Consider the following 14,052-nt stretch of genomic DNA (forward strand, 5'->3'; position numbering starts at 1 on the left):
TTTCTTTCTTTCTTTCTTTCTTTCTTTCTTTCTTTCTTTCTTTCTTTCTTTCTTTCCTTCTTTTTTAACCACCTGACATTTGTATATATGTAAAGGAAGACCAGCTGTAAATTTTTCCAGTTAAAGTAAACAAAAAATTTAATACACAAGTACAAATCTGTGCAGTGCCCTTTATAAGTCTTTTGAAGAAGTACTATACCCTGCCACATCAAATGTTGATGATCTGCTTGGTTAGCGGGGGAACATTTGCTTACTTTTTCTCTAATTACTTTACTTCTACTCTGATCTTGGTGTCTTAGTTCCCCTACCAGCACTGACACTGTATAAAAGGGAAAATTAAAAGTTTCACTTAGTAAAGGCTTCAATCCAAATGAAATAAAGGGGTGTGGAAATGATTTTTCCCCTTACTAAAGAAAAATGTTTGCTATGATCTGCTGAAGTTTAGAGGAACTGAAACAGGCCCTATTTGCCAATACAGGACAGGAAACACACAGATTAAGTATTGGATAATCTCAAAGCTCCTTTTGGCCAATCAGTGCCAGTTTTCTTACCCACCAATCTTTCCTTAACTGTTTAAAAAAAAAAAAAACAGGAAAGACGTTAATTGACATTTGTCTTCTCTTAGCTGTGGTTTGTTTCAAAGTTAAGAAATAAAGAAAAAGAGAGAAACTTACCTCCTCAATAATCTAACATCGTGAGTGTTCTGATTCTTGGCAGTTGATTTTAAAGGAGAAGCCAGACAGGAACTTTTCTCTTCATTTTCCTCTGATAATGAATAGCAAGTAAATATGTGTCATGTGGTTTTCTTCTTGACATGTACTTTTCTTCTGCTCTCCCTCAGTGCTCCTGGGAAGAACAATTCATTCATTTGCTACCAAACCTGATGCACCCTCATTTGTCGAAGTTGGCACCAGGTGGGTGTCAGCGTCACACACAGGAGTAAAACTGTTCCTAGAGCAAATGATGACAAGAGAGCTGAAGGCGGATGCATGCTCGAGCCCCCAGATGAGGGATATACGGGAGACTAGTGGGTCTGTGAAAGAGAACCTCAGTCAGAGTAAGAAATACAGCACTCAAATAGAGAGTCTTGGTCCTGAGAGCGCTTGCAGGCACTTCTGGAGCTTTCGTTATCATGAAGCAACTGGACCGCTTGAGACTATCAGCCAACTTCAGAAACTATGCCATCAGTGGCTGAGGCCAGAGATCCACTCAAAAGAGCAGATCTTGGAAATGCTGGTGTTAGAGCAATTCCTGAGCATTCTGCCGAAGGAGACCCAGAACTGGGTGCAGAAGCATCATCCACAGAATGTCAAACAGGCTCTGGTCCTGGTGGAATTCTTGCAGAGGGAGCCTGATAGAACAAAGAATGAGGTAAGAAGAAATATTCCTTACATGTACAATGAAATAGGATAAAAGTGGATATATCAGGATGGAGGAGTTATCAGAGAATGAGATGGATTAAGTTGCTCTTCTGTTGCTCCTTTAGGACAGCTAGGAAGGATCTGAAATGACATACATGCAGCAATAGTCAGTCCGCAGGTTTCAAAATTCCTGGCAGAGCCTTTCCTGATCTTAGAGAAAAGAAATGCATTTTGTCTTCTTTAGAGCCAAGGTGAATTGACCGTGGTGGGCCTAGTCTGGCATGGGCAAGGAGAAAAGAGTTTTGAGTTCTTAGAAACAGAGAAATAAAGGGCAAGAAAGAGTTGGGAAAGGGGAGAAGATCCACAAGATGGGCAGCACTTACAGAGACCAAAGGAGCGAGAGGGTAGCAAACAGAAGTATAAATCAAATTGTTCTGCAAAGAAACAGAACAAAATGGAAAGAAAAAAAGGAAACAAGGATATGGAAAGAAGACAATTGCCAACAGAGAAGTGGAAGGAATCAGGATGCTGAGGGGTAGTATCTTCTGTAACAGGTATATACATTTCTGGACTGGGAGGAAAGAGCCTCCATTACCCTCACTTACTGGCTTGTAATTGGCCCTGCTGGTGAGTGGGAAACCAAGGTTTGCCCTTGAAAGGTGGCAGCACACTTCCTTTTTTTAAGAGCCCACCTTGAAAATTCCAGGGCAGGGCATATTTTTGGTGTCTTATTACTACCAAATCAGGTGAAGAGAGATTGGAGCCCAACTTTTCTCCCCATTTATTCTTCCATCCATCTCCTTACCCTGTGAAATCCTTTCCTGGAGGATTGGAAACTGGCTAACAGGAAAGCCATCTTTACTCAATTCCTTTTCTTTTACAGAAAACCAAAAAATAGAAATGCACTAAAACAAGGATCCAAGTCAAGAAAGCAAACCAGTGAAAGTTCCCCAGCAGGGGAACACGCTGCCTGCCCAACTTTGCTAGCAGCTTGATCCAGGGCCCTGTGCATCGCCACGGGGTTGGGGGTGGGGGTCTGGAGTAGTCAGCTTTTTCTGTTTTATCCTAATTATCCCAGATTTTGAGTATCGTTCTTTATGAAAAAATAGTGGTGCAATACCTCTTCAGTCTTTTTATTACTTCTCTGATGTCATGCACTCCCCAAATCTGAGCTCTACTCTTGTTTCTCCCTCCACCACCACCCTGAAACCAAAAGTAAGTTCTGTGTTAATGAGGATGGGGATTATTTCTAGGTCACAGTCCGTGAGCTGGGAAAGGAGGCAGTGCTCTTGGGAGGAACAGCAGTGGCCCCAGGCTTCAAGTGGAAGCCAGCAGAGCCCCAACCAATGGGTGTGTTCCAGAAAGAATATTGGAATACATACCGGGTACTACAAGAACAGCTGGACTGCAACACTCACAAAGAAACCCAGCCTGTATATGAAAGAGGTGAGGAGCTTCAACATAATTCTCTTCTCTTGGGATCCGTGATGGTAATTAGTTCACCTAGAATGTTGTGGGAAATTTCCAGGTGCCCAGCCATGCTAGCAGCTATGATGTCTCCCAGGTGAGAGTACAGTAGGTCAATGGTGGTTGAAGGTGGGGGTCAGCCTAGGGGACAGAAATATCCAAATCACAGAATCCTGTTATTCACACTATAGACTATACTTCTTTGAAACTTGAGAGAAGAAGATGGAACAGGGTCAGGTGGGGTCACCTCCCCCCTCACAAGTTGCAGGAGAAATTGGGGCCAGACATGGGCTCTCAGTGGCAGAATGTGATGAAAATTGTGCACTCGGAAAGAATAATAAAAGACGAAAGTCTCCCACATTATCTACTGCACACTGGAGGACCTAAGCCTTTCATTTTCAAACCTTCAGTTCTTGCCCAGCTTATATTATGAGAGGAAAACTGAATAGATTTCCTTCGATTAATTTCTCTCATGAACTGGGGAACTGGTTGTATGAGTGGTGGATATTTGGTTCTTATTTACAATGAGATGGCCACTTCTGGACACCACAAACACACTTGTCAATGTGACCAATCTTTATTGAAGGCATCCTGATGTTCTGTATTTTATAAATCAGCTCGGGATGTTTGTAAATAGGAAAGAGAAATTTTCCCTGGCTCTTTTCTACCCACAGCTGTGCATGATCAACAGATGTTAGCCCTTTCTGAGCAGAAAAGCACCAAAGACTGGAAGATGGCATCTGAACTCATCCTGCCTGCATCCCAGGTGAGCTGTACTTTCTGGCTTTTTCAGGTGATTTGACCATGGCCTTGTCTCTGCTTGTCCCAACTGCCTAGGACTCAGTGTCCAGCAGATGCTTTGAGGCATGTTAGCCCTAGATATTCTCTAGGCAACTAGGCTTGGCACAGAGGGAACTGGGCACCTCCCAGGCGATTTACCGATCCTCTTTGCTCCTTCCTTTCTGCCTTATCACTTTTTTCTCTAAATCTTGTACTGTTAACATCTTCAGCACCTGGCCTACCATGTAATTCAGAAATGGGTGGTAGCACAACTTCTGATGTGGCAAGTACTAAACTATAGCCCATTCTCTTCTTTAGAGTTTGTTGACATTTGAAGATGTGGCTGTGTATTTTTCTGAGGAAGAATGGCAATTATTGGATCCTCCTGAGAAGACTCTCTACAATGATGTAATGCAGGATATCTATGAGACTGTCATCTCTCTAGGTAAAGATTCTTCTTTCCCTTTGTGTAGAAGTTAAGTAATACATTATGTCCTCTGTTTATGGAAAACGCATCCCTGTGAGAGAGTCCCATTGTTCCAACAGCTGGCTGATTCTCAACTTGATGATGTGGGGGAAATAAAGGGATTATCAGGATCCCCTGGAGAACTTTTTATAAATACATGTCTCACTTCTGCATTCTGAATAGAATTATTTTATTTTGACTGTGAAAGATTTTACTTTTTTTAAACTTTCATCTAAACACACCCTTTTCTAAAAAACATAAAAGCATGCACATAAATGGCATTCTTGAAAATTACTACAGAAAAATTAATAACTAATCTTTAAATCAGTAATAATACAAACAAAAGTTTAAATGATGTGTGAAAAGATTTACAGGTAGGAATAGGGCTCTTAGTTTAGAAAATAATAATTCAAGTCAATATCAATAAAAGTTAAGGAAAATCTTCTAATTTCCAAACATTTTGATAACATTTTCTTCCAAATACCACATTTTATAGACCTTTTGTGAGAAGAATGTTAGTGTAGTCCTAAGAAATATAATATTCAAGTGATCCTATGCAGGTCAGGTTGCCTTGTTAAAATGAATTGGAATTTACATAATTCCAATAGTATTATTGCCTTTCGAAATTTAAATGTACAGCATATCCATGATATTCAAAATGAGTTCCACAACTTACATTTATTTTGATCTAGTTAGAAATAAACCCTAAATTTAGACTGGTAAAAGATATATTTAACAAAGACATGGGATTGATCTAAATTTTACTTTATAGAAAAGAGAAAATTACAATTCAGTATGAGGACACTTCATAAGTTTTACCAATGCCCCCATTTATAATTAGGCCAACTGTATCCTGAGTGTATATGAATGTGTGAATACATATACATACTAATATATACAAACTAATTCACACCACAAAACTCTTCAAAGATGTTACTTGAAATGGCTTATTCTCTGGTTTGGGAGAAGTGGTATATAACACAGTCACTTAATTTTGCCTTAATCATTTTCTCCCATTTGTTTATTGTGATTCACTTGGTATGTTTTATGTGGGTCATTGATATATTTTTGCAACAAAAATCCAGTAGCAGTAAGCAGAAATATTAACTTAAAGGAATACTAGGCATTCAAAGTTTACATTATCACATGAAAATAGAGCAGATCAGACGTAAAGGTCTTCTGCCATAGGATATATTGTTCCATGACTGAAAATTGTGATTTGGTTCCTAGAACGTAGCTCTTGCTCTAAGATGATACATAATGTGTAGCTCCAGTCCTGATGAATTAAGCCTGTATTTTACTGGTTTGAGAAGGTGAATTTTTTTTTTCCTTTTTTTGTGTCAGAGTCTCATTCTGTCACCCAGGTTGGAGTCCAGTGGTGCAATCGTAGCTCACTGAAATCTCCACTTTCCAGGCTCAAGCATTTTTTCTGCCTCAGTGTCCTGGGTAGCTGAGACTACAGGTGTGTGCCACCACACCTGGCTAATTTTTGTATTATTAGAGACATGATTTCACCATGTTGGCTAGACTGGTCTCAAACTCCTGACCTCCAGTGATTACCTACCTTGGCCTCCCAAAGTGCTGGGATTACAGGTGTGAGCCACCACACCTGGCCTGAGAAGGTGAATTTCTTGCCATAGACAAATGCAAAATGCCTCTGCAGTAGCCAGTGAAGCCCACTTACAAGGACTTCAAGAGTTCAACTTTGAAACAGGGCAGCATGGGCTGGCTCTGCATTTCTTCACAGCAAGTCTATGTGCAAGTCACTGAGCAGGACCACTGATAGGAATCCAAAGGAAAATGGCTGTAGCACCACAGAAATCTACCATGGTAATGTAAAGTGATTTCTCAATTAAATATTTTGTTATATCAAAGAGAAGTAGGCAAAGGCACATGGTAGTAAATCCAGTCAGAATGTCTGCAGACCCCCATTACCTTAAATATTAGTGAACTGAGGGACCGACCAAGATTCACACTGATTAATTTGATATTTTAAAAAAACAGAAAACCTTAATGTTTTCAAGCGCTTATGGCACAGACATAGGGAAGTAAAAATAGCATAGCTTATGTCTTCAAAAACCTGGGCAATTTAAAGTACTGCTACAATGAATCAGAGTCACAATTTTAACTTCACTCTCATATTTTATACATTTTTTTTTGTGTAGAGCACAGGGTGTGCAAATTAAACAATTTCAATAAATATTAGAAATGTCAATTATTTTGCAAATATAAAGTGAGTAAAATCAGCTAATAATGCAATCCAATAAAACGCGTGTTAAACAAAGCTTTTTCCCCAGGGACACTTTTTACTCTTTCCTTTGAACATCTTGATACTTAAATATATTTTCTTTCACTGACTTGCAGAAATTAAGCAAAAAGTGAACTATTACCTACCTGCAATATAGTAAATAGTAATAAGAGTTTGGAGCTGTTAAGTTGTAATAAAAAGAAAATAACAAATATAGTGAAATATGCTGCAAATTATTGCTTAAAAATGCAGCCATCTGGCCTGAACCCAGGAGGCGGAGGTTGCGGTGAGCCGAGATGGTGCCATTGCACTCCAGCCTGGGTAACAAGAGCAAAACTCCGTCTCAAAAAAAAAAAAAAAAATGCAGCCATCTTAATTACAAGGTATGCAGTCCTACTAGTCTTCTGAAGTTGTCATTAGTTCATGAAAAATGTGAAGTAGAGAAGAAACTCCATTTAGCTTTTACCTTTCCAACAGCTCTAGTGCTAAAGTCATATAATCATGCATGTTTGCCTGAGACCAACCGCATATTGACATTAGTCACAAATTCTATTTTATCCAGCGTTCAATCAGCAAGGCTTTATTTACACTTCTTATTACATTCAGGAAACAATAAGCCTACCCAGGCAGCCTTCTGTTGAGTTGCCTTCTTCTGTTGGGTGTGGGGATGTAAGCACCCTGCTATGTTGTTTTTCTGGTTCTGGAATCCCAAACCAGTTTGCCTTTTTCTTACCGTTTTTAGAATTTTTGTTTTTTATGTCATAATGGGTTTCTTGTTGTGCCTATCAGAGAGGATCAAGGAGAAATGGGTCTATGCCATTCTGTCCAGACTGGACCAGAAATCATTTGTTCCTGTATTTTTAAAAAAGCAATCATCATGGATTTTATCTCCATTTATGTAGCTTTCTTGCACTGGGACACAGACGGCTGATTATTCTGTTTATTCTAACAGGGCTAAAGCTAAAAAGTGACACTGGAAATGACCATCCTGTATCTGTTTCTGCATCAGAAATGCAAACACCAGGCTGCAAAGTGTCAAAAAACAGCAGAATGAAAATTGCCCAGAAAACAATGGGCAGGGAAAATCATGGTGATACACACAGGGTGCAGAAATGGCATCGAGCTTTTCCAAGGAAGAAAAGAAAGAAACTTGCAACTTGTAAGCAAGAGCTTCCAAAACTTATGGATCTTCCCAGGAAAGGCCCCACAGGGGAGAAACCTTTTAAATGTCAGGAATGTGGGAAAAGCTTCAGAGTTAGCTCTGATCTTATTAAGCACCAGAGAATTCACACTGGAGAGAAACCCTATAAATGTCAACAATGTGACAGGAGGTTTAGATGGAGTTCAGATCTTAATAAGCACTTCATGACCCATCAAGGAATAAAACCATATAGATGCTCATGGTGTGGGAAGAGCTTTAGTCATAACACAAATCTACACACACACCAAAGAATTCACACAGGAGAGAAGCCCTTTAAATGTCATGAATGTGGAAAAAGATTCATTCAGAACTCCCACCTTATTAAACACCAGAGAACTCACACAGGTGAACAGCCTTATACGTGTAGCATATGCAAGAGAAACTTTAGTAGGCGGTCGAGCCTTCTTAGACACCAGAAACTCCACAGAAGAAGGGAAGCATGTCTAGTGTCTCCAAACTGAGGAAAGTTACCATGTAGAGCTTCACCTTAGAAGTGATGAAAGAATACAAAATTATGAGGCACTCAATGATAGGAATGTGTCATCAATAGAACATTTGGGAAGTGTACATGCTACACTTCACCAAAAGGAATCTAAGCTGTCTGTCTTATTCGGCATTGTATCTTCTGTGCCTAGCACAAGAGTGATACATAAGGAGTATTTTATAAATTAAAAAAATGAAAGTGTAGTGATGAGATATCTTTAGCTATCTATCTATATGTATGTATCTGTTATTCAAAGCTTCCCCACCCCCAGTCATCTAAATTTTTCAGGTATCAGGTACTCAACAGATATATGATGGTCAAGGCTCTTGGTCTCATTCTTTATTCTTTGTCAGAAGAGATGGAAAATAAGAGTACACCAAAAGTAAAGTAAATAAAAAAAAATTCAAGCACACACACACACACACACACACACACACAAAAGAGTACTTGGGCCCTCACAAGGGAACTCAGAGATAATTGCTAAGTTAGGGACAGTTTCAGTAGTTATCATTTTATCTACATAAACAATCAAGGCTGGGACTCAGGGAACTTTACTCTGTAACAGAAAGAGAGGATTCGATGTTTGCCCTGGAAGAAGTGTACCATTCTCATTGCTTCTCTCCTGAGTACCCACTACCACAATGTCCTCTGTCAAGGAATTATAAGTAGCAAGGGAAGGTCTGAATGTAAGGGCAGACCTAGGGACCTTGATATCTCTTCTCCTGCTGACATTGTCAACATAGACATATACCATGAAATGATGAGGGAGACAGTCTTGGCCCTCATCCAGCTATCTGTTTCTTTGTGTAAAGCACAAACAAGTGGCAAATGGTCTTTTTCTGACTTTGATTATGTGGACTGGACAGAGGCTTTCAAACTGATGCCGTACTACTGCAGGACCTAAAGGGAGGCCAGTCTTTATGGCTGATCAACTACAACCCTATGTGCCTGAATACTCTGCAAGAAGGCCTGGAAATTTTGCCAAACTTATTTATTGAGAATGGCAAGGAGAGCATTGTGACATTTTAGCTTTGGTGCACAGCTGATGCCAGGAGGGAACATCCTGAAGTGTTAGAGCAAAGTAAGGCATGAGGCTTAGAGTGATGACCCCAGTCAGAGTCAGGCCAGATGGAAATTGTTTTCTGATGTTACTGGTTTTCTTCTCTTCCCTATTCTTCTCTTCCCTATTGGCCAAAGTGACTATCTCTTAAGAGAAGATAATGTGATGTCAAGGGAGATTGGAAGGCATAGATTTACATCTATGTCAGATCATGGTTTATAATGTTGGCCAAGGCTTATTTATATATGTTTATTTATTATTTAATAAAAGTGTACTTTGTAATGAAAATGATATGTTTCATGTTAAATTTAGACAATAAACCAAACTTTGTTACCAAATCACGAAGAAATGGCCAATGTTCACTTTTTTGAAATGGATGTCTTCAGATATTTTTTTCCTGAAAGAAACCAAGAGACACTTTCTAAGCCTGTTTCCAAATTTGTAAAATGGGGATTATAATTCCTACTTCTTAGCACCACTGTGAGGATTAAATGCACACATGTCAGCATGCCTGACACAGTGATTGGCCACAGTAGGTGTTTCCTAAACATTTGGAACTTTCTTAGTTCTTCCTTCAGCTAGCTATTTAAAAAAGAAAATAAGCTTTGTCTATTTGTCCAGCTTTTAAGCATCCTTCATTAATGTGTTTTTCATCATTTTTAGCTGGTTTTAGGATCACTGATGATGGTCAGCATGGTAGCTTTCTGGCATGACATTCATTCTCTTGTCGAGGTGCTCCTCTCTAGTCAGCCTGAAACAATACACTGATGTTCCAGGTCAACTAGGTATACTGCTCATGTGTAACAAAACTGAAATATACTAGAAACCGCAAACTTGAGATTCCTGAAAATGGAGGGGAGGTGATGGCTAGGGATGGAACTTTTGTGGACAATATTTATGCTATTAGGTGCTTCCTCAAGCCAATGAAGTAGAAATGAAAGAGGAAAGAGATGACTACATAGAATGGCCACTAAAAAGAATGAAAGTGCTAAGCCAAAAGTAGGAAGTGACCTGGGAGGAAAGGATCTCATTATATTCCCAAAGGCGTGGATACTATGACTGCCCCATCATCCCCCCGCCAGAATGATCTGAGATTGTGCCCTTGAAACTAAAAGGGGAAATTCAACTTCATGCAGAGGGCTCCATTCTCTTTGTGTGAATCCATGTTTGCTAGCATCCTGGATAGCTGTTATCATACCACCATTCAAAGAAATTTATTCTTGTAGCTTTTAGAAAGAAGGGAGGTTAACTCAAAAATTCAAGGCTTTACTAGATCAATTGACCCAGCAGTTACTGTACTCACAAGAATCAGCAAGTCCCCCAAACAAGTCAACAAGAGAACACGCCATTTTACCAAAGCTGCTTCCCCCTGTTATAAAACCTGTTAGCTTCAAAGCTTATCGTACAGGTCCTCATCTACACTGGCATCGTTACTAGCAGTGTTTGAGAGCAGGAAACATGGGTTCTGTTTTAGAGATCAATTCTTTAAGGCAAGTGGCAGGAAGTGATTGCCTTTAGATGTGTCTGAGCAGAAACAGAAAATTGAGATTTGTTATTCCAAGTTCAGACACTCCACCATCATTTGAATACAAGGACTCCAGGAAAAGGCACATTCTCATCCCTGAGGTTGTGGAACAGGATCTAGAAATCAGTGCTCCTGGCTGACTCATCAGTGCCCAGTTTGACCTTTCACCCCTCTGACACAGTCTCCTAGGACCACATTCCCCATGCATCCTGACTACTCATGTCATCACTTGCCAACTCAGAAAAAGAAATGTATGTCCATGGAGACATGGGCAGTAAGGAAATAAATGGCAGAATGAGATAAAGGGAAGAGATGTCATTCTTTTGCATCTCTGCCCACCACCTCCTCAGCATATGACTAAAAGACATGAGTTCCATTGCCTTTCTGAGGACACAATAGAAAGACAGCATACAAAAGCTTAGGAACTGGAGAAGTGGACAGATTATTTATTCATGAGACACAGTGAAGAGGTAGAATGCTCCAACTCTAGATCCCACAGGCGGAGATGGAATTGAAGATCTGAACCAAGTGTGATGTGGTGTGAATTAATTTTCCAGTCTCTGTGCTCCCAGAGAAGATGAGCTGAGCACAGAAATACAGGAAAACGTCTGGGAGAACAAAGGACAGCAGGCTTCTTTCACTTCTGTGCATTTGCGAGGACTGAGATTGGAAGTCAGGGACTCAGGGAACAGAGTGTCATTGCTTGCTGTGTCTGAGACACAAAAGCATGTGAGTGGGTCAAGCCAACCCTGTGCCTGACTCAGGTTTCCACTTTTTCCCTCCCAGCAGACAATGACATGGCTTCTACCCATGGGCCTTGTTGGGTTCCTTCTGGCTCCTTCTCCACTCCCAAGAAGTTTCTTCCTCCTTTGTCACCTTGTTCCATCTGCCACAGGCCAATCCTGCTTGTGCCACTTTGCCACTTCCATTCTTTCAGGGAAGGAGAAGAGGAGGGGCCCAGAGACAGGGATTAGTGAGTGTTATTGTGTCCCACTGTTCCCAGAAAAATGGGCGCAATAACTGAGAATGGCCAGGCAGGATTGGGGAGAAAAGAATAAACAAAATGGAATCATGGCCTAGTCTTTTGTCAAGTAATTTAAAGGCTCTCCTTGCTACCTCCTCTTTATTCCTTGAAAACACTAAATAGCAGGTAGGTAGGAATGGTGATGACCATGTTGGGGAGGAAGCTGTTCCTCATTTAAAGGAGGGGGCAGCTTACAAAGAGGTCCATTCCTTGCTCAACAATGAAGCCATCCTATTCTCATTCTTGTTTACTTTGCCTTCCTCTTCTCCCTCCATGCTGCCTGTTCCTTCCTACCATTGTGGGTTCAGACATGGGACACTGGTGTGGAAGAAGGGACAGGGAGCCAGGGAAACTCTCAAGTAACGGCAATCATGAGATATGAGGGGAGAGGTTAGGAGCCATATCTGAGGGCAGTAGAGGGACAATATTGCCCTTAGATCTGGACAACCAAGGGAAAGAGGGGAGGGAAGGAGGCCAGGTCACTTTGAGAAGCAGTTCTGCTCCAGGGCTGGGAGTTAGGGAGGAAGTAGGAAGGAGAAACTATGCAATGCCAAGAAAGATTTCCCTTGTCTCTCCTCAGGCTCTGGGTATCTCAGTGTGAGACTTGAGATGATTAGTTGACCATAAATGTATGATTTTGGGGGCTGGCAAGATGGCTGAATAGGAACAGCTCCAGTCTGAAGCTCCTGGTGAGATCAACACAGAAGGCAGGTGATTTCTGGATTTCCAACTGAGGTACCTGGCTCATCTCAATAGGACTGGTTAGACAGTGGATGTAGCCCACAGAGGGTAAGCCAAAGCAGGATGGGGTGTCACCTCATTGGGGAAGCATAAGGGATCAAGGAACTCCCTCCCCTAGGCAAGGGAAGCTGTGAGGGACTGTGCCGCAAGGGACAGTGCATTCCTGCCCAAATACTATGCTTTTCCCATGGTCATGCCAACCTGCAGATCAGGAGACTCCCTCAGGTGCCTACATCACCAGAGCCCTGGGTTTCGAACACAAAACTGGGTGGCCATTTGGGCAGACACCAAGCTAGCTGCAGGAGTTTATTTTCATATCCCAGTGGCACCTGAAATGCCAGAAAGACAGAACTGTTCACTTCCCTGGAAAGGGGGCTGAAGCCAGGGAGCCAAGTGCTCTAGCTCAATGAATCTCACCCCTACGCAGCTAAGCAAGCTAAGATCCACTGGCTTGAAATTCTCGCTGCCAGCACGGCAGTCTAAAGTTGACCTGGGAGACTCCAGCTTGGTGGAGGGAGGGGCATCCACCATTACTGAGGCTTGAGTAGGTGATTTTCTCTTTGCTGTTCTGAAGCATCTGCTGGTGATATCCAGGCAAACTGGGTCTGGAGTGGACCTCCAGCAACCTCCAGCAGACCTGCAGCAGAGGGACCTGACTGTTAGAAGGAAAACTAACAAACAGAAAGGAATAGCATCAACATCAACAAAAAGGATGTCCATACAGAAACCCCTTTTGAAGGTCACCAACATCAAAACCAAAGGTAGATAAATCCACAAAGATGAGGAAAAACCAGTGCAAAAAGGCTGAAAATTCCAAAAACCAGAACACCTCTCTCTTTTATCCTTAGTAACCTAAAACTGTAGTGAAACCCTAAAAAGCAAGAAACCCTGGACTATCAGATATGGGCATTTATAGATAAGTAACAATTCCATGATTTTAGAAACATATTTATCCATATCGCAACCCTTTCCTTATTGGAAATGACCCAGATATTAAATGACTATCAAAAATAATTTTAAGATTTTAATTTATGCCAAAGTTTGCCTAGAACATTTATCCCATTCGCTGTACACAATTCTTTCACTTTTAACAGTTTATCTAGATCACTTCTGTAAATTGAGATATTAGATATTATCATTTAAAGTTAGCTATTTCCTTGTTAATCATGTTTTTAATAAACAGTGAGCATCATTTAGGTGCTCACTTAAACCTAAGTAAGAGCCTCAAATTTAAATACATAAGTATTTTTGCCAATAACTCAGAAGATTTAGCTAACATTAAATTACTCTCATTTGTCAAAAAAGGGGGGACATGCAAACCAAGATCATTTTGTTTGGGCTGGGTTTATAGTTTTATTACCTTCTATGCCAAACCCTGACACCTCAAAATATCTAGCAGAGACAAATATAAAAATCTAGACAAAAAGGTATTCTGACAATTCTGAAGGCATTTCTATCTTTATTTTACCAACAATTTTAAAACCAACTTGTTTAATAAAGTTACACTTCAGTCACGTGAACTTGAAAATTGCTTAGACTTAGTTAATTTATGAGCGCTCTTTTACTTATAAGCCAATTTGGAAGAAAAAGCATATAGTTATAAGTGTACATACAAATAAATGTATCTAGACATGCATATACACACACAAAGATTCAATAGATTTTAGCTTGGAACCCTAGCCATGAGATAGCAAT

At 40.6% G+C, this 14,052-nt stretch overlaps 1 protein-coding gene across 1 annotated transcript in view; it reads left to right on the top strand.

Moving 5' to 3' along the window:
* ZNF75D (zinc finger protein 75D) overlaps positions 1–9,409 on the top strand; it is a 10,437-nt gene extending 1,028 nt beyond the window's left edge. Inside the window, exons 2-6 of the mRNA XM_017521035.2 lie at positions 842–1,371; positions 2,615–2,807; positions 3,503–3,594; positions 3,927–4,053; positions 7,275–9,409. Of these exons, the coding sequence (XP_017376524.1) occupies positions 961–1,371; positions 2,615–2,807; positions 3,503–3,594; positions 3,927–4,053; positions 7,275–7,984 (1,533 nt within the window). The 5' untranslated portion in view covers positions 842–960 and the 3' untranslated portion in view covers positions 7,985–9,409. The remainder of the gene's footprint in view (positions 1–841; positions 1,372–2,614; positions 2,808–3,502; positions 3,595–3,926; positions 4,054–7,274) is intronic.
* Positions 9,410–14,052: the final 4,643 nt, after the last annotated feature.

The sequence above is a fragment of the Cebus imitator genome, unplaced genomic scaffold (assembly GCF_001604975.1).
Source record: "Cebus imitator isolate Cc_AM_T3 unplaced genomic scaffold, Cebus_imitator-1.0 Scaffold943, whole genome shotgun sequence".
Taxonomy (NCBI): domain Eukaryota; kingdom Metazoa; phylum Chordata; class Mammalia; order Primates; family Cebidae; genus Cebus; species Cebus imitator.